Raw genomic sequence first — 27775 nt, 5'->3', positions numbered from 1 at the left:
GCTTCCTTGGCGGTGGTGTAGTTCCGGACACGATGCAATTCCTTTGTCCCCACACTAGTTTGAATCATGTGCAAGGCGGTGTTGTTGAGTTGACTATCAACCGCTTCTCTTCTAGTCAACTTGTCGGGGTTGTATGGCTTGAAGCCCTCCATGATGATTCTCCATAATTCATTGGAGGCACTACAAACATGAGAGCGGAACACAAATCGCCAAGTATCAAAATTTTCAATAGAAAACTTAGGTGGGTCGCCCCGAATGTTCAAATGGGGATGGGGAACCGGTATATCGGGTGATTGGAAAGGTGGAGGTACTCGATTGTAGCTCTCACTTTCACTAGTTCCCTTGGGAGATGCAATGGGGGATTTGATAGTGTTTAAGTTATCACCTTCCACGGGTTTGGTAGATGAGGGTAAGTCCGAAGCCTCTCCCTCATCTAATGCACCCGTGTCTTTTACCTCTACACTAGGAGCCTTGGGAAGGGCCGGAGCCAAAAGCTCGGGAATCATCTTTTTCATGCTTTCCATTTGGGCTTCCATGGAGGACTTCAACGAATTGAAGTCTTCCACGGAGACCATCTTGGCGGCCCCTTCCGAGGACTCCTCGTCCGGCATACTCTTAGGCGGTTAAGCCCGAAATAAGAGCCGAGGCTCTGATACCAATTGAAAGGATCGTATGCCGCACCTAGAGGGGGGGTGAATAGGTGCTAACCAATTTTTAGTTCTTTTTCAATTTAGGCTTGACACAAAAGGTAAATTCTCTAGATATGCAACTAAGTGAATTTACCTATATGACAAGGCTAACAACTAAGCTAGATATAGAGATAGAATAGGATAGAGGTAACCGAGAGTGGAGCACGCGATGACACGGAGATGATTCCCGTAGTTCCCTTCCTTTGCAAGAAGGTACGTCTACGTTTGGAGGAGTGTGGTTGCTACGAAAGCCAAACCAACAGCCACGAAGGCTTCACTCAGATCTCCGGTGAGCAACGCCACAAAGGCCTAGCCCACTTCCACTAAGGGATTTCCTCGAGGCGGAAACCGGGCCTTTACAAGGTTCTTGGGGCACACATCCACAACCTAATTGGAGGCTCCCAAATCTGTTACAACACAACAATCAACAACAATACATCAACACAAATCAACTAGGGAACCAAATAGGAACACTAGCATGAGATCCCTCAAACAAGAGAGGGGGAAATGAAGAACGCTTCGGTGAGGATGTAGATCGGTGTCTTCTCCTTCGAATCTCCAAAGATCAAGAGATTTGGTTGGGGGAGAAAGGAGATCTTGCAAATCTTGAGTTTCTTGAGGTGGCTCTAATGGAGGTGGCTTGGCAGAATTCTTGTGCAATGATTGAGCAAGCAACCAAGGAAGAAGAAGGGGGGTATTTATACCCCCTCACAAAATTGAGCCGTTGCTGCTTCCGGGGGGCCGGATAATCCGGCCTAAGTAAGGGCCGGATAATCCGCCCCCCGGATAATCCGGCCATCGGGACAAAAGTGTGACATTGTCCGGCCAAATGTCCGGCCCATAGCCAGAGAAGCTTTTCTTCCAGTCCTTAGCCAAAAACGGGGGTGGGGGGGGCGGATATTTCCAAAATATCCGGCCCGGATAATCCGGCCCTGGTACAATACCGGGACATTATCCGGGCAAATGTCCGGCCCCCATACAGAGCCGCATTTCCTCGAAGACTTAGCCAAAACCAGGGGGCCGGATATTTCAACAATATCCGGCCTGGCCAAATTTTTCTGAATTCTTTTGACAGACGATCAAATCCAACACACATGAATAAATATCTATGTAATCCCTGTACCACTTAAACAAACATTAGTGTATCATATATATTGACATCAAACACACAAAACATAATGTGAGAGATGTTCTTTCAGTAGTTGACCAACTCCTTGACATTAGTGCAAGTCTGAAAAGAACGGGCTGCAGATCGCACACCTCGTCCATCTAATATCGTGTATATATAGTACAGGTACAAAGTTTGTTTAGATTACAATAAGAGAGTCAGCTACCATATACATGAGAGGCCCTGCCAGGTATAGGAGAACTCGTGGAGGACTTGGCGTCAACGTGAAGGTCAGCATCAACCTGTACCGCCTCCTTCGGCCAAACTCTAACCGTTAGTCTGCCACCTTCCTTATCTATCTAAATGGCCGGAGATTCACTTGGTCGAATGAGCGGGCGCAGCCAACCTTGGAGAAGTTGGATAGGGTCTTCTCGACTGTGGATTGGGAGGAGCTCTGCCCTGATGCTTTCCTATCAACCATGTCTAGTGGTCCGTCTGATCAATTTCCTTTGCTCCTGAGTCTTGCTCCTGACCTACATAGAGGTCGTAGATTTCAGTTCCAGTCCTTCTGGCCGAAGATGGACGGCTTCCTGGATGTGGTTCGGGAGGCGTGGACAGCCCAATCTCCAGATCCCAACCCTTTCAAGTCGCTGGATAACAAGCTTCGAGCCACCGCCAAGAGGCTTTCGAGTTGGAGCACCAGGTCCATTGGTAGCGTCAAGACGCAGATCATGTTGGCTTCGGAATTGATCCTTCGCTTTGACACTGCTATGGATTCACGACAGTTGTCGTGTGACGAGAGAGCTCTACGTCGTATGCTCAAAAAGAGGTTACTTGGACTCGCCTCCCTAGAGAGGACAATCGCCAGGCAACGTTCCCGTATCCTCTGGCTTCGGGAGGGAGACGCCTGCACCCGTTTCTTCCATCTGCATGCGAGCCATAGGAGGAGGAAGAATTTCATTGGTCACCTGATCGTGGATGATGTGCGGATCACAGAACATGCAGATAACGCCGAAGCCGTAGACTCCTTTTATGATGATCTGATTGGATCCGCGTCAGACAGGAGATTCTCCCTTGACTTGGAGTATATTGGAGTCCCGACATTGGATCTTCAGCATATTGATAGTACCTTTTCTGAGGAGGAGGTGTGGACTGCTCTTAAGAGTATGCCGAGGGATAAATGTCCTGGGCCGGACGGTTTCTCCGCTCGTTTCTTCACGGCTTGTTGGGGTATCATTAAGACGGACATTATGGCAGCCTTCAACTCTATGTCCCGTCTTGATTGTCGTGGATTCGGGGCGGTTAACGGAGCGCTCATCACTCTTATTCCTAAGAAGGAGGGAGCTGAGAGGGTGCAGGACTTCAGGCCTATTAGCCTTATACATGGCTTCGCCAAGCTTGTAGCCAAGGTGTTGGCCGCCCGTTTAGCCCCTATCTTACCCCAGATGGTGGGGGTGCATCAGAGTGCATTCGTGCGTGGAAGGTGCCTCCATGACAACTTCATGATGGTACAGGGAACAGCTCGCAAGCTTCACAGCCGCTCGACCCCTGCTGTTCTTTTGAAGTTGGATATGACGAAGGCGTTTGATACAGTGGAGTGGCCTTTCCTTATTGAGGTTCTGAGGAGGCTGGGTTTCGGGGAAAGGTTCCTCTCCTGCATTTGCGCTCTTGTCTCCACGGCTTCGACTCGTGTGCTGCTTAATGGCTGCCCCGGATCTCGTATTGCCAATAGGCGTGGACTTAGGCAGGGAGATCCCCTATCACCACAGCTCTTCATTCTCATCATTGAGGTTTTTCACCTGATGATTGAGAAGTCCTTGGCTGTAGGGCTGCTCACCCCGCTGGCCTCATCTGGTCTGCGCCACCGCACCTCCATCTACGCTGACGATGTGGTTTCTTTCCTACGCCCCCTGGCGCTTGATCTCAAGGTTTTCGCAGCGATCATTCAGGACTTTGGGGATGCCTCTGGGCTTCGCACCAACATGGCTAAGTGCTCAGCTAATCTCATTAGATGCTCTGAGGCGGACGAGGAGGCAGTGGTTCGGGAGCTAAGCTGTCCAGTGGTCCCCTTCCCTCTTCGATACCTTGGTCTACCCCTGATGTTGAGGAAGCTGACTGCTGCTCAATTACAGTACCTAGTGGATAAGGTGGCCAACAAGTTGCCAGGTTGGAAGGCCTCCCTTCTGGACAGGGGCGGATGCCTTGAGCTTGTTCGAGCGACCCTCTCGGCGATTCCCATTTTCTCCATGATGTCTCTCGACATCCCAGCGAAGACGGTCTCAGCCATTGAAAAGATCATCTGAGGTTTCCTCTGGAAGGGCAGGAAGGACGTGAGAGGGGGCCACTGCCTGGTGGCGTGGGACAAAGTCTGTGCCCCAAAGGAATGGGGGGGGGGGGCTTGGGATTCCCAATCTCCGGTTTATGAACATTGCCTTGAGGGCCAGATGGTTGTGGCTTCAACGAGTTGATGACTCAAAGCCGTGGAAGGAGTTCAATATCCAGGTCCCACAAGTGGTGCGGCATCTCTTTGAAGGTGCTACCTCCTCGATACTAGGGGATGGAGCGTCCACCTTCTTCTGGACAGACCGATGGTTACCGCTGGGCCGTCTGACTGATATTGCTCCAAATCTTCTGAGGGCGGTGCCTAAACGCTCGCTCCGAACGCGGAAAGTGCGTGAAGGGCTGGCCGGGGCCTGGTTGGATGATATTTCGCCGGATCTTGATGCATTAGCGATCCAGGAGCTTTTCCTCGTCGCTGATATGCTGGTGGATGTTGCCCTAATTGAGGGCATGGACGACAGCTTCAGATGGGGCTGGGAGAAAGACTTTTCTTACACCGCGCACTCAGGTTACCGAGCCTTGTTTGGAGCCAGGGTGGATATGCCAGGGGCGCTCCAGATCTGGCGTTCGAGGGCGCCACCTAATTGCAAAGTTTTCCTCTGGCTGGCTAGCAGGAACAGATGCTGGACCGCTGACAGATTGAGTAGGCGGGGCCTCCCACATCCGGCTGCTTGCCCCTTCTGTGATCAGAGTACCGAGACTCTAGACCACTTGCTCTTGGGCTGTGTGCTGTCCCGGGATGTCTGGGCAACGTGTCTGTGTTGGTGGGGAAAGCCGCGCTGGATGCCGCAGTGGGATTCGAGCTTCGTGGCCTGGCTGCAGGAGAAGCGTAGTGGACCTAGAGGGGACCGTGACCTCTGGACAGGAATTGCCCTCGTTTGCTGGTGTCTTTGGCGACACCGCAACGACATTGTGTTCGATAAGGCCGCTCCTTCCAAAGTCGTGGTGCTTTCAGCGATCGCCACTGAGGCGGAGATGTGGAGAATTGCTAGGATTTTTAGAGGCTCTCTTGCTTCAGTGGATAAGTGGAGATGCCGCGAGTAGTCCGGTTCCGTGTGTGTGCTGCTTTCTGGGTAGTGGGGTTGCGTTGCGCGGGCGTCTGTGCCCCGAACGTGTTGTACCTTAGGCCTTCTGGCCTTTCTTCTTGATTCCGATACGTCTTTCCATGACGTATCCTTAAAGTCTGCCACCTTCTTATCATTTACTTCCTCCGTTTAAAAATGTAAGATGTTGAAGTATTTCTTTGGTTCACCCACCTTTAGTTTGTATCTAGTTTATTTTTAGTAGTAGGTTCACTCACTTTAGATTATATCTAGTCTACTTTATAATCACCTGAAACATCTTACATTTCTAAATAGAGGGAGTACATAAGATAAATTATCCACCTTCATCGCTATCCTCAAATATATACATGAAAGAAAACAAAGAAATGGGTATTCAAGATCCAGCTATCAACATATCGTAATGTGCAATATGTAAATAAATATCTTGATGTACAACACTTGAGCATTTGATATTTCAAATTCTGTTTGATTGTATCTAGGACATGAATTATGCAAATTGATAATTCTACATCACCACTTCATGCAATAGTAAATAGTAGCTAAAGGAGGACATGTCTGCTCTCCCCCGCAGCACGCCGGCAGGGGCTGGTGGTGGGCGGCGGCCAGGCCATGGTCCGCGACATCCCCCCCTCCCGCCTCTCGTCGGTGAGTGGAGGCGATCTCGGGCTTCTCCCGCGACACGAGGTCGCCCGGGGCAGCAGCCTTGGGTTCGAAGATGGAGGTGGCCCTCTTCTTCGCCGGAGAGGGTCCGACCTGCGGTTGGTGGTGGTGGATCTGTCGATCTATCACCGTGTTCCGGCGGCGAGATGGAGAAGCCTGGAAGCCGGCGACGGCTGATGTCGCTGGTGGAGGGTTGGAGTGGCCAGCCCAGGATGGTCGCCGACATCGGGGTCCGACCTGAATAAAGGCGACGGTCCTAGGGCCTCTCTTGCGCGAAGAGGAAGACCTACCAGAAGCCTGGACTCGCAATCTGGCCGGTGTGTTGAGTTCCGGAAGGCGCCGCCGGCAAGTGTAACAATGCTTTTATTGCCTGGAGTTTGCTGGATCGGTGGTATTCGGTCGTGCAAACCTATGCTTTTATTCCGACCGATTGGTTTGGAGGGAGCGGCGCGAAGCTCTTTTCTGTGTTGACACCAAGTGACAGCTGATCCATGGTGAAGTCAGAAGAAGAGAATATCATGAAGGCCGTATTGGAGGACTAGCTAATGGAGGTTCAAGTCTTTGAGCTGTTGAGGGACTTGCTTGGTGTTTCGGACTTAGCAAGAGTGGTATGGAAGTGGGGGCGGCAGCACATGTGAAGTTCAGAGTCTTACCTTTCAGGGTGAAAATCCAAGGGCTGGCCTTAACTGGTTGTGCCTAGCAATGTCCTTGTTGAAGGCTTTGTTTTGAGAGCGATGATCTATCTTCAGGGTGAAAACCTAAGATCTTTGATCGGGCAACGACGGCGCTGGTGCATTGTTCCCTTCTTGGAGGCGTCGCTTTTGAAAAATCTGATTTTCAGGTGTTGTCTTGATGGTAGTTGTATTACTATTGCTAGAGCTGTGATGTTGTAGCGGGACTTTTTTTTCTTAGTTTTTTCTTTCACTTTTTTGGTTGTGTGCATCCGTAATATTTTAGGGCATTGCGTTATTGCAGAGGCTGGGTGTAATTGGTATCCTTCGATATTAATATATTTCCTTTATCGAAAAAGATAAATAAATAAATAATTATTAGTGTGGACAAGCACCTGGACCTTGTCGTCGTCGTGCTAACCTTAAGATGCTGACGGTTGGATTAGTCACAACGATTGTCTTCTGCTCCCTCCATCCCCAAATAAATGGGTTTACAGATTTAGTAAAATAATAGTACTTTCTAAGTTTAACAATTTATACATAGAAAACAGAAATAGAAACTACAATATTAAGTAAATGTATTATGAAATACGGAGTATATCTTAGGTTACACCATTCATATTTACTGATTTAATATTGTGTATCTTTATATTTTTAAAAATATTTTTGGTCAGACATAGAAAATATTGAATTGATTACTAAATGTATACGACATGTATTCAGAGACGTAGAGACTAGTACCTCTATTCATGTAAATGAAGGCGCATAAATTATATCAGAAGTCAAACCGTGCAAAGGGTAAACAAATTTGTGTTGATGATTATAAAATATATAAATATAATACGAAAATATATTAAAAATTGTATCTAATAATGTTGATTGGACAGTTGTATATGTTGACAATTTCTATCAGTTAGGTCCAACTTTGTATTTTGACTTTCAATAACAAAATTTATACGCCTTCTTTTTTCGGAAAGGGAATGGAGGAAATATATATTAGTGGGGGATACTATTGGATTTTTTGAAATTTAAATCAAGAGCAAGTTATAAATATAGTCTTCTCGCACGAAAGAATGCCCGTTGTCTGAGTTTTATGTAAAGGTCTGATGCAATTGCCATGTCACATGGCCACATGGAAACTTTGCATTGGATCACTCACTAAACTACCGCGCTGTAGGAAATATATCTTGTACCAAAAACTCTCTTTTTTACAATCAATAGAACATAGTATATTCATAGCAACAAATAATATATGGTAGTGATACATGAGTTGTTTTCCATGATTACAAAATAAAGTATAAAAGAAATGACTATTTTTTTAGATATTTAAACTCTTTCTTTTTCCACGACACAATCTTGTACTTATCTGAAGGCAACCAAAGACAGGTACCAATGCGTAGATATCTAAAAACCAACGAAGGTTTTTCCATAATTTTAATTTAAGCCACAATGTCAAGATTTTGTGCATGCGCGCAACCATTAAAGTAGTCAATCAACATCGGTGATATACCAAGGAAAAGTAACCGAACAACATGATCAACGTCAGTGGGAAGCCAAGAGTACGAATCACCATTATCGAGGACGTAACATCCAGGACGAATATTGTGAGGAGACTCCTCGCGGCAACCATGAGAAAAGATCCAAAATAGATATCACGAAGAAAGATCTAAACACCCATACTTAGAGAACTTTAATCTTCCAACACCATCATTAACGTTGTAAAGAAGATCTCGTCGTCGAATGAAGGCTAAAGAAAATCACTTGTTGTAGACGATAGCATCTTCATTGAAGCGAAAGCTAAAAAAAGAGACACCAAAATCCGAATCTAATCTATTGAAAACAATACATAAAATTCTACCCACACATCGTGTACATCCCGCACCCCTCCCGACACCGGCAAAACCGGCCGAAGGAGGGGGCAACGTATGGTAGATCGAGGCAGAGGTGGAGACGGAGCTTCTTGAAGAAGGCGGCTGTATGAAACTAGTTCAACTTCGATTACAATTGGTAGAGATAGGTACAAAGATCGTACGCTACCAGATCCTACTGTTTCTCCTTGTTTCCGAAATCGCCGAACACCTGTTTCGCAAAAAAAGGAGATCGCCTACACCTGCGCGGCCCCACGGCAAGTTTCGTGTGCGACCCGGCGTGATGGAGCCAGAGCACGCCAACGGCATCTGCTTCGCCTACGACGTCCTCGTCGACGTCCTCCGACGCCTCCCCGTCCGCGCCCTCGCCGTGTGCCAGTGCGTCTGCCGCGCGTGGCGCGGCATCGTCGACGCCCACACCCTCCTCTTCCCGCGAGAGTTCGGCGGCATCTTCGCCGCCTACTACGGATACGACCCCGATTTCGCCTTATTCGCCCCGCCGGCGGCCTCGCGCGACGGCGCCGACCAGCCACCCAGCTACAGGCGTCTCTTCTCGGTCGATCTATTCAGCAATGTACAACAGCATTGCAACGGCTTGTTCCTCGTTACGGGGCACCACAAGTTCAGGCCCGTCTTGGTTCCCAGCGTGTACAACCCGGCCACGTCGCGGTACGCACGCCTGCCGCGTCCGCCAGGGCCGTGGCCATGCAGCGTCGAGGGCATGTTTCTTGCCTTTGACCCGGCCGTGTCGCGGCACCACGAGGTGATCTTCTTGCGCACAGAAAATTTGACACCACGCCAGATCAGGCGGCAGCGGCAGCGGCACATCCAAATTCAGGACAAGGGACCTTCCTGGATAGACTTGGAGGACCCGTTCCTACGCGATTTGTTTGAAGAAGAGCAACTATCCAAAGAGAAAGAAGACCAACATGAGTCACATGCAGAAGAACCGTGCCAGATTAATTTGGGGCATCCGTTCCTTCATAACTTGTTTGGAAAGGAGCAAACACCTAAAGAAGAGCAACATGAGTCACACTCACGCGATGAAGAACCAGCTGGTTCTGCAAGCTATGAATCCAACGTGCCGGAGGTCGAGGTGCCAAAGGAAAAGGTATTGCATGGGTTCGTGTTCTCTTCACAGACAGGCCAGTGGAAGAGACAGGAGTTCACGCCGGGGCGTTGTGCCCCGGCAGACCTCTACGATGTGGTGACAGCGCCGCGCGGTGAGGCTGAGCGGACATGGTGGTCGGTCGAGTACTGTCGTGGGTCACTCTACGTGCACTGCCATAGTGGCATCCTCATGATCCTGCATTGCTCGGAGGGGACGTACGACATGGTTCAGCTCCCAGTGCAACCTGACAAAGTCGAGTACTTGTATCGGTCGGAACTGCCAATGAGGTGCTTAACGAGCTATGAGAGAAAGATTCGCTATGTGGTTCTCAATATGTCACAGCTTCAATTATGGGAGCTGGCAGAACTGGTTGACGGCCAATTGGGATGGACGTTGGTACATGAGGTTGACCTCGAAGAGCATGCTCGTAAGATTTATCACATAAGGAAGCAATCGAGGATGCAACCGAGAATGACGTGGAAGGTGGTGGTCGAAAGTACAAAAGACTTAGTTAGCCTATTTGGACATGGGAGCAATAAAAAAATCAATGTGGATGGCGATGATGAGACTAAAAAGAACGTGGAAGAAGAAGAAGATGGAGGGATAGAGGAAGAAAATAAGTTACAAGATGAAGAGGACGAAGAACAAGATAATGCTAAGGAGACACAAGGGGAAGAGGAGGAGGAACAACATAGTGATGGTGATGAGGCTAGCGAGTGTTCCGACTACTCATGGGACTCGAACGACCACAACTTCATTAACTTTGATAATAATGCAATTGCTATCCCACCACTAGTATGGGACTGGGGCTGCAGCATTGTCGGATTCCATCCATACAAAGACGTGCTCCTTCTCAAATTCAGCGACACGGTGGTGGCGTATCATCTCAAGACTTCGAGAATGCAGTATCTTGGTTACATATATCCTAAACAATATCACCAGCATGCTAGAGATGTCCATGCCGTGTTCCCATACCGTCCATGCTATATCGACGCACTCCCACCCAGGAGAACATCTTAACCATTATAGAAACATACCATATCACTGTGTTGTTGTTTTACACAATCCATGTCCTTCGTCACTTACTGTCAACAATAGTCTTATCGTAATAGAATTTCCTTGGAAGAGGTATATATATGGCCCAATTAATTAAGAAACAACTAATAACTAAATTCCTCCTGTCGTGACGATAAACACTTTGTCACCTGTGACACCATTGCCAAATCATGATTCCTCTGTATCGTCAACCGATGTGGCCTCTCTCGGAGCCTAATGCTTCATCGTCGTCGCAGAAAGGGTAGTCGAACCACGACAACCGTGCAAATTTCCTAAGCTTCCGAGGCGGCCTTGCGCCTTGCCGCGATTTCGTCCTTCTTACCTTTCTTCTTGGCGTGTAGCCACGCACCTGGTCCTCGCATAGAAACTTGAATGTCTCATCCACCACGTGATACACCACAAAATCTAAATGTCACCACAATATCATGAGCGATGTACGCCTTCACAGCCGTATTCTCCTGCTGTTATCACCAGATTTTGGCCAAATCAGGAGGTGGGCCGTAATTGAGATGGGCTTGAAGAAGATGCACGTGGAGAATATCTGAAGCGGCCTTGCACGAGAGTTTGGGCTAAATTGCCCGTGTATCTGTATATTATTAGATCGTATTTAGAATTAAAAGATAGAGTTTGGCTCGTGCACGGTTGGGATTACTCCCACGTTAGAAAGTCTACGGACTATAAATATGTATCTAGGGTTATTGAGAAAGGAGGACAATCACGTTCACAACAAACACAAACCAGGCGCATCGCCACCCCTTATTTCGAGGGTTTCTTCCGGGTAAGCATCATGCTGCCTAGATCGCATCTTGCGATCTAGGCAGTACACGTTTATTCGATCACCTTGTGTTACTCGTGCTGAAGCGTTGTTGATGGCGAGTAGCACTATTTATCGTAGATGTCTTGGGGCTTGCATTGATGCTTTTCTTATGCATATTTGCTTAGCAATGCCGTCTCTCGATATCTAGCTGTCCTTACACCTGAATAGGTGTAAGGGCAGCACCTTGCTTATTCGTTACTTATTAGATCCAATCTGTTATAGTTGCTCCTTGTTTCAAGGATTAGTTTAATATCTGCATGATTAGGCCTTATGCTGGGGTTGGATGATCCGGTAGTGCGTGAGGTGTTGTTTTACCGTTCCTATAAGGGATGTTCCGGGAATTGACTTAACGTTGGTTTTTAGGCCTCTTTTAGGGATAGTTTCCATCATCTTTCGTATCTGCTAGGCCCAACTACGCGTAGGATGTTCCGATTATGCGGTGAAAACCCTAAACTGTCGTAGATTGGTTTAGCTTCGTTTTGATCAAGCAGGATCCCCATGTCATCGTAAATCCAACGTGAACCATGGGGCGATCGGCTCTTTGAGCCGATCCACAGGGCAACCTGAGAGCCGATCGGGCTCGTATTTAATGTTTACGTGTCTACCATGCAGGAGACTAGTTGAAGTAATCCAACACCTTCCTGATCAGGTATAGGTCAGGTGGCACGCCCTTGAAACCGCCAGGACGTGTGCTGGGACTTTGCGGGACGACGCGAGGCGCCAGGGCCCACTAAGCGGTCTTGGGAGTCTCCCGGCTCTTCGTGTTGCTTAACCACTGCTCGCCGGTGAGTTTTGGCAGGCAACACATTCTGGCACGCCCGGTGGGACACTTTCTACAACAACCACGTCAACATCGGCAGCCAAGATGTCGGACGAACTGATCAAGTATGAGGATCTACCTGTAGAGCATAAGAAGAAATACGATGAGCTGAAGGCCATCTTTGAAGCCGATCTCATCGGCTCTTTTGAGAAGACCCGTTCGCACGGCATCAGGTTCAAAGGATTCACACCCGAAGGCGCGTTCGAGGGATTAGATCTATCTCTCCCTTCGGAGGAACGTACCAGAGCCCTGCGTCAAGAAATTAATTATGCTGTGGCTCATTCTCTACATCGGCATTCTGAGAGCCTGGTGAATACGCTTGAGCGAGTTGCGCTTCATGTGGTGCAAGAAATCATGAAACATCAGTATTCTCCGTCAGGACCTGCTTTAGGGACTTATCAGGGAGAGATACCATTCCACACCAGGCCACCACTGCCATTCGCGATGGCAGCTCCACAGCAACAAGGTTCACCGGCATACGTTGTCTACAAGGTTGGAGGTGATCCTGGCGACTACCAATTCTTGTATGAGCCGCCCAAGGAGATCCCATATGGATACGTGTGCACATACGTGCCGGACTGCAACAACTGGACGCGCGCGATCCAAACTTCGGCAGGAGGAATTGCCGGAGCAGGAGCGATGGTTACGGCAGGAGGGATTGCTGGAGCAGCAGGGAGTTCTGGAGCAGATGCTGAGAAACAGGCGTGGCTAACTAAATATGCCACTAAAACGAGTCCGGACAGCTCAACCTCTACAGCTCCTACTGTGGATCAGATCAGCGCAATCTTGAGAGATCAGTTCGGTATCCTGCCGAAGAAGAAAACAATCGGCTATTCCAAGCCGTATCCCAATGAGTATGACCTGATCCCGCTGCCACCTAAGTATCGGCTCCCTGACTTCACAAAATTCAGTGGATCAGAAGGATCTAGCTCCATCGAGCACGTGAGCCGATACTTGGCACAGCTGGGCATGGTTTCAGCATCAGAACCGCTACGTGTGAGGTTCTTTGCCCAATCTCTCACGGGTCCAGCCTTTGGGTGGTACACCTCGCTACCCCCAGATTCAGTTCGGACATGGAAGCAGCTGGAAGAGCAGTTTCACATACAATATCATTCAGAAGCTACCGAAGCGGGCATTGCCGATCTGACGCAGGTTCGGCAAAGGCGAGGAGAGACGGTGTCTGAATACATTCAACGTTTCAGAACTGTCAAGAACCGATGTTATTCGGTTCATTTATCTGAGAAAGAAGCAGTCGAGCTGGCCGTGGCAGGCCTCGCAGCGCCACTCAAGGATCTGACGTTCCAAGTGGAGTACAATTCGTTAGCGCACATGGTCCAGAGACTAACTTCGTATGAACAGCGCCACCCAGAATTGTACCAAGACAAGTTCAAGCGCACGATAGGCCTGGTCGACGCTGAAGAGGATGAAGACCCTGCGGAAGATCAGGAAGTCGCCGTGGCTGAATGGACTCGGACGGCAGTTCCCGTGTCCTGCAAATGGGTGAAACAACCAGGGCCTCCAAAAGGGTTTGACTTTGATTTAAGCAAAACTGAGCAGATTTTTGATTTGCTGCTGAAGGAGAAACAGCTGAAGTTACCCGAAGGCCACAAAATTCCTACGTCACAAGAGATGAACGGTAGGCCATACTGCAAATGGCATCACACGTTCACCCACGCCACCAACGACTGCAAAGTGTTGCGCGCACAGATTCAAATGGCGATAGAGTCAGGCCGATTAATCTTCGGACAATTTGCCATGAAAGTAGACACACATCCGTTTCCTGGCGTCAACATGGTGGATCTCAGTCACTCCCTAAGACGCGAGCCAGGTTTCTCTTTTGGTGTCAACATGGCAGGGCTTGGGACCCGCCATGGCAAAGATAAAGGTAGCGCCACTCCCGTGGCAAGGAGAAAGAGGAGGCCGATCCACGCGACCGGCCCCAATATGATAACAGATGGTACCTGACAGAAGAAGAAGTGAGAAGCGTGCGGTATCAACGACCACTCTCCGCGCATCTCCTTAACAAATATGAGCAGCAGTATGACCGACGTCGGAGCTACGACGTGGATGACGAAAGATATCGTCGGTCTGATGTAGATGACAGGAGGTATCGTCGATATGATAGAGACGATGAAGGGTACGAGCGTCACGCTAGGGGGAAGTCAAGAGAGCAAGAAGACTTGGATAGGCATTGGAACTATCCCTTCTTTAAACACTGTTGGGACTCAGGAATGAGCCGATTGCCTACAATCGAGAACTGCCCAGAATGTAGACCACAGAGGAAGGGAACAAATGAAGTTTCAGTGTTCAAGCGTCTAGGACCTCTCCCACCTCAGGACAAACGAGCTGAGTCGTCTCAAGATGAAGACTTCGAGGAGTCAGATGAAGAAGAGGATAGGTACCACCGGCCAAGGTGGTGCCCTGATGGACTCAGCCATTCTCAGAAGCGTAGGGTGCAGCGGCTACGAAACCTGGAGGAAGCCGAAGCATAGTACCTGTACACGTTGAGGAAGGCACGGCCCGATCTGGCCGTGAAAATTCAGCAAACGCTGGAGACAGAGATGCGCCCGCCAAAGAAGGTGTGGCGCCCTAAACAGACAAAAGCCGATGCAGAGGCATCGGCTGATACAAACATGGTGTTTATACTCCCGTCAGAGTTTTGTGCTCCAAAAGACGAGGAAATATCGGTGGCTCAATTCGACTGCGGTCCACGGCCAATGATCTTTGAGAAGCCACGAGAGAGGAGCTACAGGCATTTGAAAGCTCTATACCTAAAATGTTATATCGATGGGCACCCTGTCAGCAAGATGTTGGTTGACACGGGAGCGGCAGTCAACATAATATCGTATTCCATGCTACGACGTTTGGGACACTCCAATGACGATCTGATCAAGACCAACGTCACGTTAAGCGATTTCAACGGCCAAGCATCAGAAGCAAAAGGTGTTCTGAATGTAGATCTGACCGTAGGCCGAAAAACCATACCTACCTCGTTCTTCATCGTCGACAGCAAAAGCAATTACGCTGTCCTGCTTGGAAGGGATTGGATTCACGCTAACTGTTGCATCCCATCCACAATGCACCAATGCATCATACAGTGGGATGGAGATGAAGTGGAGGTTGTTCATGCAGATGACTCAATCGAGATCTCACTAGCTGCCATGAACATTTGGGATGCAAACGACCAAGAGCCGCTCTCTGGAATCAGTTTGGACGGCTGTGAGCGCATCGAAGCTTTAAAAAATGGGGTGAGGCTGGTCTTATCCACCGGCCTGACAGAGTAGCAAGATCTAAATCAGTAGATGTACGTGGCAAGGCCGATCCCTGCGATCGGCCCCAAAAAATAAAAAGCACGAATCTCATCTCGAGCATGTCACGTAGCCCTAGTAGAAAACCAAGAAGCTGTAGACCCTCATTGAGCATTGCGATGAAAAAGTAGGTCGATTCTAGCAATCGGCCAAAATTATCCTCAACATATACTTTGCCTGTGTTCAGCATTGATCTAGCAGGCGATGGAAAGCTGGGGTATGGGTTTACATCAGCTGATGAGCTGGAAGAGATTGACATTGGTCCTGGGGATAAGCCACGACCAACATTTATCAGCAAAAAGTTAGATCCACATCTCAGGGGCCTGATGATAGCCTTGTTAAAAGAGTACCCAGATTGTTTTGCATGGGATTATACGGAAATGCCTGGGTTAGACAGGAGCATCATTGAGCACCGGCTCCCCCTGAAGAAAGGATTTCGGCCGTTCCAGCAGCGAGCACGACAGATGAAGGCCGAAATCTTGGTGGAAGTCAAGAAGGAGATCCAGAAGATGTTGGACGCCGGGTTCATCAGGACATGCAGGTACGCTGAATGGATTTCCAATGTCGTACCTGTGGAGAAAAAGGATGGCCGATGGCGCGTCGCCATAGATTTTCGGAACCTCAACAGTGCCACTCCAAAGGATGAATATCCAATGCCAGTAGCGGAGACATTGATCAATGCAGCTGCTGGTCATAAAATTTTAAGTTTCATGGATGGCAATGCCGGCTACAACCAAATTTTTATGCCTCCAGAAGATATACACAAGACTGCATTCAGAGTGCCAGGCTCGGTGGGCTTGTTTGAATATGTAGTCATGACTTTTGGACTGAAGAATGCTGGCGCAACATACCAAAGAGCCATGAATTACATCTTTCATGATTTAATCGGCAAATTGGTGGAAATTTACATCGATGATGTGGTGGTCAAGTCTGTTTCGATGGATGGACACTTGGAAGATTTGCGACACGTCCTGGACCGAACTAGGAAGTTCGGACTAAGAATGAATCCAAAGAAGTGTGCCTTTGGTGTGACGGCCGGTCAGTTCCTGGGTTTCTTGGTTCATGAACGTGGAATTGAGATCGGCCTGAAAAGTCAAGAGGCAGTGCGAACGATGAAGCCACCCACCACGAAGAAGGAGCTCCAATGTCTCATCGGCAAAATTAATTTCGTCAGAAGGTTTATCTCCAACTTGTCAGGACGAATCGAGCCGTTCATGGGATTGGTTAAAATCAAGTCTGATGAGGAGTTTCGCTGGGGGGCAGAGCAACAACAGGCATTTGACGATATTAAGGAGTACCTAACGAAGCCACCTGTGTTAGTTCCGCCGCAGCAAGACAGGCCGTTCTACATTTACTTATCAGTGGCTGACACCTCCATCGCATCAGTGGTGGTGCAGGTTTATGATGGTCTGGAAAAAGTGGTTTTCTACCTCAGCAGAAGGATGTTGGATGCAGAAACAAGGTACCCTGAAATTGAGAAGTTGTGCCTCTGTCTATTTTTCACCTGCACCAAGATCCAGCACATCTTGCTGTCACCAGAAATCATCGTCATATGCAAATCGGATGTCATCAAACACATGCTGTCGGCTCCTGTACTGAAAGGCCGACTCGGCAAATGGATGTTTGCGTTATCGGAATTTGATATCCGGTATCAACCTGCGAAAGCAGTCAAGGGACAAGCGTTGGCCGATCTTATTGCTGAACGAATAAACACGGACGTAGCCGCACTATCTGTGCGTGCATGGGCCATGTTCTTCGATGGATCGGTCTGTGAGGATGGTTGCGGCATCGGCGTGCTACTCGTGTCGCCTCGGGGGGCAACATTTTCCTTCTCCATCAGGATAGCTACCCCTTGCACCAACAATGTTGCTGAGTATGAAGCGATGTGCAAGGGAATGGAGTTGCTATTGGACGCTGGGGCGGAAGCAATTGAGATCTTTGGAGACTCCAAATTGGTGATTTCTCAACTCACGGAAGAGTACAAGTGTGAGAGCGAGTCGCTCTTTCCATTATGGATGCAATGCCGTGAGCTGATGACACGGTTCAGATATATAAACTTCCATTGGATCCCAAGGTCGCAAAATACCGAGGCAAACGATCTCGCACAAACGGCGTCAGGATACAAGGACGTAGCCGATGGAGCCGATTTTCAGGTGCAGTTCATGGAACCAGATGATTGGAGAGCCGATATCTTCAATTATTTGAAAGATTCGGCTCGGGGGGCACCTAAACGGATAAGATATAGGGCCATGAAGTACGTACTGATTGGCGATGACATGTTCTACAGGACATTGGAAGGATTACTTCTCAAATGTTTGGGACCAGCCGAGTCCAATCGGCTCTTGCATGAGGTGCATGAAGGTACCTGTGGAACTCACCAATCGGCTCATAAGATGAAGTGGCTGATCAGGCGATCGGGATTTTATTGGCCCACCATGCTTCAAGATTGTTTCCAGTATTACAAAGGGTGTCAAGCATGTCAGAAGTTTGGGAGCATTCAGATGGTACCCGCATCAGCAATGAATCCTATCATCAAACCTTGGCCATTCCGAGGTTGGGGCATGGATATGATCGGCAAAATTCATCCTGCATCGAGCAAAGGCCATGAATGGGTTCTGGCCATTACAGATTACTTCACTAAATGGGTGGAGGCCGTCCCTATGAAGTCAGTAGCGTCGAAAGATGTTATCAGTTTCGTGTTGGAACATGTTATTCATAGATTCGGGATTCCCCAGACTATCACGACCGATGGAGGTTCGATCTTCGTTTCTAAGGAGTTTAGAAAATTCTGTGAGGATATGGGAATCAAGCTGATCCGATCATCTCCATACTATGCTCAAGCAAATGGACAGGCTGAAGCATCCAACAAAAGTCTGATCAAGCTGATTAAGAGGAAAATCGACGAGCATCCTAGACGTTGGCACGAGGTATTGTCAGAAGCACTGTGGGCTTATCGCATGTCGTGTCACGGAGCAATAAAAACCTCGCCATATCAGCTGGTCTATGGACAAGAAGCTGTGTTACCTTGGGAAATCAAGGCTGGGTCGAGACGGATTATATTTCAGAATGATTTAACTGCTGAAGAATATGCAGCCCTAATGAGCGACAGCATTGAGGATGCAACGGAACTCAGACTATGGTCACTTGAGAAAATCAAGGAGAATAAAGCTAAGGTGGCTCGCGCATATAATAAGAATGTGAAGCCAAAGGAGTTCCAGGTTGGTGATCTGGTATGGGAAGCTGTATTGCCGTTGGGGACTAAGGACAAAGTGTATGGTAAATGGTCTCCAAATTGGCACGGTCCTTACAAAGTCATCCAGGTTTTGAAGGGCAATGCCTACATGCTTGAACAGTTGGATGGTGTGAAGTTCCCAGTGGCCGTCAATGGCCAGCATCTCAAGAGGTATTTTCCAAGCATGTGGGATGATGGGCAGTGAGGTATGGGGGCCGATTTTAAATCGGCCAGTAAAAAAAACTATGTGTACATACAAATCACAGCCGATGCATAGACATCGACTTGAGAAAATATGCGAAGACAACAGTATACTAGTACAGCCGATGCACGGACATCGACTTCAGAATAATAAAAGCCGATACATTGCTATCGACTCTAGAGGAACAAGCTCAATTAAGCAGGTTAACAGATCGGTTTCAGACCAGAGATCATGATATCTGAGATGAATCTCCCAGTGGATTTGCTGAGGATTTGAATCTGCGCGTTTAAGGTTGGAGGATAGTTTGGACTGGACCTGTTTGACCGTGTGAATAGGCAACTGTTTGGCCTCAAATCGCGTTTGTAGTGCAGGCCGATGCCTTGCCATCGGCTCTTTGTACAGCGACTTCGTTTGACAATCGGCAAAATTGACAAGAAAGCAAAATTAATAGGGGAATATTTTCTTCATTTAATAATAGGATTTCTTACAAAGAGAGCCGATTACTCAAAGGAGGAAGAACAAAAGGAGGATAGATTGCCACCACTAGTCCTATGCTAAATGGTCCCTACTCTAAGGACCGTCGCTGTCCTCGTCATCACCGCTGTAGCCGCCGCCGGTGCTGCTGCTGGCGAGCTCCTCGTCGCTACTGCCGTAGCCCTCAATGGGGGCTTCTTCCTCCTCATCATCGTCGTCTTCGTCGTCATCCGACCAGGCCCAGCCGCGGAAGCACTTCGCCGGCGGCTCGTCGGAGGAGGTGTCGCCCTCCTCTTCTTCCTCGTTGGAGGAGACGTCGTCCTCCTCATCCTCCTCTTCTTCCTCTTCGTCGGAGAGGGTGAAGCTACCCCAGGAGAGGAGGTCATCCTCGCTCTCCGCTACCAGTTCCCCGTCGATGAGGAACCGGAGATCGTACTCCCCATCGGTCAGGGGCAGGTCGCCATCTGACCCGACGAGGGCCTCGGGTGGGCCATCTGGCACATAGTCGAAGTCCCGCTCCGGCTCATCCCATTGGCCGGGCCCTGGCATCGGCTCGTCTGAAGAGGAAGATTGGAAGGAGAGAGCCGATGCAGCGGAGGAGGAGGATGAGTCCATGGTGGAGGAGGGCTTTTCGGTGACTAGTGTGGAGCAAGAGGATGAAGAAGCGAACTGCTCGATGTGGTTAAATAAAGGGAATATAGTGGAAATTTAATGCTTGAGCAGTTTTTGAGGATACGGTGCCAAAACTGTCAATCGTGCAGAAGTTGGGAAGGCAGGGTATCATGACGGAAAGATACTGAAGCGGTTCTGCTCTGCCACGACATGACCCTTCGAAGGAAAAACAGAGTGGTTTTGAAATTATCATTGCCAAAACCAGGGGGGCATGTGTTATCACCAGATTTTGGCCAAATCAGGAGGTGGGCCGTAATTGAGATGGGCTTGAAGAAGATGCACGTGGAGAATATCTGAAGCGGCCTTGCACGAGAGTTTGGGCTAAATTGCCCGTGTATCTGTATATTATTAGATCGTATTTAGAATTAAAAGATAGAGTTTGGCTCGTGCACGGTTGGGATTACTCCCACGTTAGAAAGTCTACGGACTATAAATATGTATCTAGGGTTATTGAGAAAGGAGGACAATCACGTTCACAACAAACACAAACCAGGCGCATCGCCACCCCTTATTTCGAGGGTTTCTTCCGGGTATGCGATCTAGGCAGTACACGTTTATTCGATCACCTTGTGTTACTCGTGCTGAAGCGTTGTTGATGGCGAGTAGCACTATTTATCGTAGATGTCTTGGGGCTTGCATTGATGCTTTTCTTATGCATATTTGCTTAGCAATGCCGTCCCTCGATATCTAGCTGTCCTTACACCTGAATAGGTGTAAGGGCAGCACCTTGCTTATTCGTTACTTAGTAGATCCAATCTGTTATAGTTGCTCCTTGTTTCAAGGATTAGTTTAATATCTGCATGATTAGGCCTTATGCTGGGGTTGGATGATCCGGTAGTGCGTGAGGTGTTGTTTTACCGTTCCTATAAGGGATGTTCCGGGAATTGACTTAACGTTGGTTTTTAGGCCTCTTTTAGGGATAGTTTCCATCATCTTTCGTATCTGCTAGGCCCAACTACGCGTAGGATGTTCCGATTATGCGGTGAAAACCCTAAACTGTCGTAGATTGGTTTAGCTTCGTTTTGATCAAGCAGGATCCCCATGTCATCGTAAATCCAACGTGAACCATGGGGCGATCGGCTCTTTGAGCGGATCCACAGGGCAACCTGAGAGCCGATCGGGCTCGTATTTAATGTTTACGTGTCTACCATGCAGGAGACTAGTTGAAGCAATCCAACACCTTCCTGATCAGGTATAGGTCAGGTGGCACGCCCTTGCAACCGCCAGGACGTGTGCTGGGACTTTGCGGGACGACGCGAGGCGCCAGGGCCCACTAAGCGGTCTTGGGAGTCTCCCGGCTCTTCGTGTTGCTTAACCACTGCTCGCCGGTGAGTTTTGGCAGGCAACACCTGCACATCCTCCTCATCCATGCCGTTCGATTCATCATCTAAGCTAACACCCTGTAACTCCTTCAACATCGACAAATGAGTACTAGGAGCCACTAGAGTGTTCTCATCGTTCGAATCAGACACCACGAGGTTGATGATGTTGGCTAGCTCCGGGCAGTGAGTAATGCTCCTCGTCCTTGTCGGGAAGAGCGAGGCCAACGTAAACGAGAGTGAATTCACTGGGTGGCATGGTACCGATGTGCAAGCAGCTGGTGGGAAGATTGAGCTATTTGGGAGGTGATGTTATCGGAGGAGATGCTTCCAGGTGTTTCCAAAGTGACTGTTTACGTCCGCGCGGTCAAAATTTAGGTCTGCCCCAAGCCCATCAACCCAACGCATAGTGATCGGGTTGTCCGCCGAGACGAATTCGCGTCCCCTGCCCGGACGCGGCTCGTGACGACTCCCCTCACTACTAGGAAACAGGCTATTGCCGGTGCACCTTTTTTTCTTATCCCGGCGCACTATAGTCCGCCGGTAATAGGCCAGTCGTAACGATTTACCGCCGGTGCACCTTCCTGGTGCGCTGGTGGTAACATGACTTATTGTCGGTGCACCTGCCTTGTGCGCCGGCGGTACTTTTTTTTCGAAATTAAAAAAAGCCAGATCTAGATCTACGTCAGGAATGTAGGTCCAGTCGTCATGATTTAGGTCTATTCGTTGGGAATTGTGGCCCTTGTGGAGGAAGTGGTCGCTGGAGCACAGTGGTGGTGGTCGCCGGAGCATCACCGTGGTGATCGCCGGAGCATGGAGGATGTGGTCGCCCGTGCCGGAGCTTGGAGGACGTGGCCAGAGCATGGAGGACGAGGTCGCCAAAGAGCATGCAGCATGGGGCCGAGAAAGTGGAGGGAAAGTGGAGGAGAAGAGGTGGACAGAGGAAGAAAGAGAAAGAGGAAGAGGAGGAGGAGGATGGAGAGGAGGAGGAGGAGGAGGAGGAGGAGGAGAAGGAGAAGTGAAAGATGATGGTGAACTGGCTGGTTTGCATATATACCCCCTTGGTTAGCGCACCAATATGGTGGTGCGCCGGGGGTAATTTTTTCATCAAAATCTAAAATCTGAAAAAATCTATTTTTCTTTTCAATTTTTTGAGAATTTATAAATTTTCTAAACAACCGTAGGTTTTGAAATCGGATGTAAAATTTTACGTAGATATATTTTCATATAAAAAAGATTTTCATCGAAGGTCGTATGGAACCAGAAAAGCCGTTTTTCGAGAAATGACTCTATTTTGCATAATATCTCAAAATTCATGTTTTTTAATTTCTCATAAAACTAGATGACATAACACATTGTTATCTCGAAGGATTTTCTTTAAAATTTCTATCATTTTCTATGATTTGTTTCCAAACAGAAAAAGCGTTCCGGGGGAGGAGGGCCGCGGTATTGATGGATTCCATCCGTACAAAGATGTGCTACTTCTCAAATTCAGCGACGCAGTGGTGACGTATGACGTATCATCTCAAGACTTCGAGAATGAAGTATCTTGGTTACATATATCCTAAGCAATATCACCATTACAGAGACTCGTCCATGTTGTGTTCCCATACTGTCCATGCTATACGATGCACTCCCATCCAAAAGAACATCTCAACCATTATAGAAACATACCATATATCAATCTGTCGTTATTTTAGATAATCCATGTCCTTCATCACTTACTCTCAACAATAGTCTTATCGTAATGGAAGCCCCTTGGAAGAGGTATATATGGCACAATTAATTAAGAAACAACTGATAACGAAATATCCTTCATGGAGATGATGATAAACACGTTGTCGCCGGTGACACCATGGCTGAACCATGATTCCTCTTTATCGTCAGTGAGTATGGCCTCTCTCGAAGCCTAAGAGCATCTACAGTCACGTTCCCCAAAGGGATTTGGGGCACGCCGGATGAAAAAACGTTTCCAGCCGCGTGCCCCAAAGCCTCTTTTTTTCCGGCGCGGCCCGATACGGTGTCCGGCGCCCCGAGCCCGTCCCCGTTACACAGGGAACGCTCCGGGCACGCCAAACACAACGAAAAGCGAGGCGAAGAGACGCGGGTCCGACGCGTCAGCGGCTCGGAAGCCTAAAACCCCATCGCCTACCTTTGGTCAAGCAAAGTTAATGGCGTCCCAGATTTTCCAAGCGACGCAGGGACGCATCTTGTCGTGCATGGTCGCGTGGCCGTCAGCGCTGGCGTTTATTGCGTCCAACGACCCGCTGCCGCTTTGCCTGCCGCTGCTGTGCATTAAGAGCGCCCCTGCGTTTCTTGTTCATCCCAATCTCTCGCTGCTCCCAAATCTTCTCCTCGCCGCTCCAACCTCTACCCAATATCGTCGTCCTCCCGCAAGATCACCACGACGAACGGCTTCGACCGCGGCAGCCTCACCGTGGCGGAGGCGTGGGCGCTGTACCGCGCGGGATATCCTGTCCCGCCGGACATGCGCCTGCCAAACAACTGCGGGAAGAGGATGGGCATCAACGGCATAGGTGTCCCGCCGCCGTCGCCAGACACAGATCGCTGGAGGGACTCCATCAGGGCCCGGCGGTCTGCTCTCACCGCCGACGAGTGGGCCGATCCGACCTGGGCGGGCACCTGCAACAACGCCTTGTAGGTCGCCTACTTCCAGGCGCAGTACGGCATGGAGATGAACAGCACCACCAGCCTCGTCGGCCGACGGAATAGCTGGAACAAGGACGGGCGCGTGCTCTTCTGGGGCATTCCGGGGCGCACCCTAGAGAACGTTGATGGCATGTGTGTAACATCCCAAATTTCAAATAAAGGAAGAAGAAGAATTTCCAAGTTCCAAAATTTAGAACCAACAAAAACTTTTATTTGCATATAGTGCTATGCATAGGACTTGTGCATTTTTGAGTGATATGCCATGATGCTTGTTTGTGTTTATGTGCTAAACCCTAAAACCCTAAATTGATCAAGAGAAGATCACCAATCAAATCAAATAAAAAGAAAAGAAATCAAATAAGAAAAACCCTAAAACCCTCACATATGGCTTATGCCATTTTTGGAAATCTTTTACCCTAGACCATTTTGACTTTCACCATTAGTTGTAATATGTTACTAAACACTTATTACAACTTTTGGAATCAGAGAAACTCAAATCAAATCAAGTTTGAACTCAAAAGGTGATCACATGTAATAATGGTCAATTCTGCCAATTACAATCTGGTCACTACTTTGAGCCCCTGGATTTCAAGTTTTTCACACCAAAAAAATCCAATTCTTTGCACCACATCCAAGTACACATCAAGATGAACAACTTTTGTAAAGACCACCATATCGAATTCACCCTGGGTCAAAATCTATGCTCATGCAAAGTTGAGACTTTTTAACAGATTCAACAATCTCACACTTTGCATTTTTGCATTTCTTTTATTTTTAAAATTCCACCACCACCTATGTTGGTCTCTGGTCTTTTGCAACTCATCCGAACCAACCAAATTCAAATTTTGGAACCACATTACATAGATCAAATTTGGCACAAATCTGAATTTGCAAATAGGATCAAATCTCAAACACTATTTCAAATAGTGTTTGGCCCAACCCTACTGCCCCACTTGAGCTCTACTGGTTCCCTGGTCCCCTCTCCTCCAACACCAACCCTAGCAACCCTAAGAGGGAGAGCACACATGGCATAGCCATGGCCATGCCGGCCATGGGCACGTGCATGCCCCTCCCCTCTCTCCCTTCTTCACCAGCCACGACCACCATGCCAAACGTCGACACCTCACTCCCCTACACCAGCCTACGCAAGCCATGGTCGAGGAGGAGGCCAACACTCGCCGGACAACGCACGCCCAGGACATGCCGATGGCGTCGCGCGTGCACGCCGTAGACGCCCACTGGCCACCTGTCGCCTGGCCACCTCGAGCATCCCCTGGACCCCCTCTCGACGCGTTGAGCATCACCGCGCCACCACGAAACCGCTAGACACTCGCGCGACCACGACCCGTGACCGCCGCCGCCGGGGACGAGGAAGAAACCCCGCAGTTGCCGCGCCAGACGTCGAAGCAACCCGACCAGGTTGGGCACCGCCTAGTCTACCTGTCGCCACCCAGAGAACCGCCATGACGTACTGAACACCGCCGCGCCCTTGCCTAGCCCAGTAGCTCGCCGGAGAAGCCGCGCCCATGTCGAGTTCGCCGCAGCACCCGCGGCCACTCCCGCGCCTATAAAAGGAGACGCCCTCGCGTCGATCTCTTCACACCAGCACCCTCCCCTCTTCTTCCTCGACCGCCTGAGCTACTCCACTGCCTCGATTAGCCACCGCCGCCGCTCAATTCCTACCTCACTGCCGCACGCCGCCGCGGAAGCTCACCGTCGATTGGAGCCACCCCAGGACGAGCCGCTGGTACCAGGAGCTTCGCCGTCGTCCACCACTTCGTCGAGCACACTGCCCACCGTCGCTGGAGCCCCGGTGAGCTCTCCGACCCCTAGCCTCGCCGCGCCAGTGGCAGGTTCTCGCCGGAGACGACGATGCTCGTCGTCCGTCCGATCCGCGTCTAATCCAACGGCGCGGAAAGGAGCATACCGCTTCGCCTGTTAAGACCCGCTGACGCGTGGACCCCACGCTGTCAGGCGGCCCGCTGCGATGGACGCACTGCTGGGCCGGCCCACTTCCTCTTCCACCGCGTAGCCCGTTAAATTTTCCCGCCAGGCCCTTTTAACTCAAATATGAATTTGCTGATTTTGTTCAAATTACAAACTGGCTCCCACTTCCAATTTAATTTCCAGAAGATCTACTTGGCCAATTTTAGCAAATTTTATATTGTTGGAAAGCTAAGAAAAAGATCTACACAACTACACTGGTCTCACTGTTAGATTCTTTGTAGAAATAATGTGACAAAAAGAATAAGGCAGTGACTTTTGCACATTCAAATAATTATTAAAAATCAACCAAAAGTGATATTAAGTCGATTTCAACTCTCATAGCTCACATTTCACTTACACTAATAGTTTCTGCAAAAATATGGTATGGTTACTTTGAGTGATCATGGCCTAGTTTAAATAAAAGACTATATGGCTATGTTAGTCAAATGATATTGTCCAAAACTATTATGTAAATCCTATGAAGTGTTTTGCTTCATTTAAATCTTGTCCCAAGTACTTTCATATGAAGTTGTGACCCTGGTCTAAATACTCTCATATGAAATTACTTGGTGATATTAAATCATAATTAGAATTGTTAAGTGGTATGAGGTATTCTACCTCATTTAAATCATTTTCCCAAATGATGATGAGGAATGGTTGACTTAGGTCAACATGATTTCATGCATGAATTGTTTGAGGAAATTAAATCTTAAGAAGATTCAATGAGAGGAAATTATTTCCTCAAAGACTAAATGGAAATTATCATTTACATATATATGTAATGAGAGGAAATTATTTTTCTTAAAGAAAGAAAACCAAATGCAACTATTGTGTTATGTGTGTTATTAGAATAGTTGGTGTGAAGCCATGGTGTGCTTAGTATAGCTCTTGAACCTTGTTGGGTGATGGTATCTTGTATTCGTTTCTAGACGCTAGTACGGGAGAATACCAAGAGGAAGAAGGCTTCTACCAAGAAGAGGAGGAAGAGAACTGTGATCACTACCCCACTCAAGGCAAGCTAATATTCTTGCAAGTGCAAAGCTCTCTTGAGCAAGGCACCACTCCACTTTACTTGATGTCAATAATCCTATCCCAATTTTTACATTGCAAGCTTTTACTTGGTTTATTTAAAGCTTACTTTTATAGTTAACTTTGGCCTAAGTATAGAGTAGAGCAAGAATATCAAACTTAGCCTAAGAAGCTTATGAGTTAAGTAGCACCCCTCATGACTAGTTGCTAGTGCTAATAAACAAAATTGACTACTCTAGATGGGAACACGTGACTTGAAATGAATTTAAAAACTTGGGAATGATGAGTCTTTCCATTGAAAGATCTTTGAAGGTGAATATGACTTGAATGACATGGTGAATTTTGATTAAAACTGATATTGGTTTGGATGCGATACCTTTCCAATTTTCGAGTACCCCCAGAATACCTGATTATGGGTAGGGCTTAACTGGAAATTTATACATCTTAGTATGGGTTCCCTCTAAACAAGCATCATAGGGGTTATGCCGAGGCTGCCTCCGTTGTATGAGAAATGATGTGAAATGAGGTGAATTGTACGGCCAAGCCCTGTGCAGTTCCCAGGTTAACAGTTGGTCTTCACTGGGAGGCCAAGCTCATGGGGAGAGGTACCTATAGTAGGGTATGTAAGTGAAAGGTTATGGTTGATGATCCGCGTACTGAGTTACGATGATTCGGGGTT

The 27775-nt window shown here is 48.4% G+C and overlaps 1 protein-coding gene across 1 annotated transcript; it reads left to right on the top strand.

Moving 5' to 3' along the window:
• Positions 1-4218: 4218 nt before the first annotated feature.
• On the top strand, positions 4219-5181 carry LOC139830370 (uncharacterized). The gene has a single exon (XM_071818367.1). It carries the CDS (start codon positions 4219-4221, stop codon positions 5179-5181), a length of 963 nt encoding a protein of 320 aa, XP_071674468.1.
• Positions 5182-27775: the final 22594 nt, after the last annotated feature.

Source organism: Lolium perenne, chromosome 4, assembly GCF_019359855.2.
Source record: "Lolium perenne isolate Kyuss_39 chromosome 4, Kyuss_2.0, whole genome shotgun sequence".
NCBI lineage: Eukaryota > Viridiplantae > Streptophyta > Magnoliopsida > Poales > Poaceae > Lolium > Lolium perenne.
The sequence above is the reverse complement of the archived record's forward strand: the minus strand, read 5'-3'. Positions and strand labels throughout refer to the sequence as shown.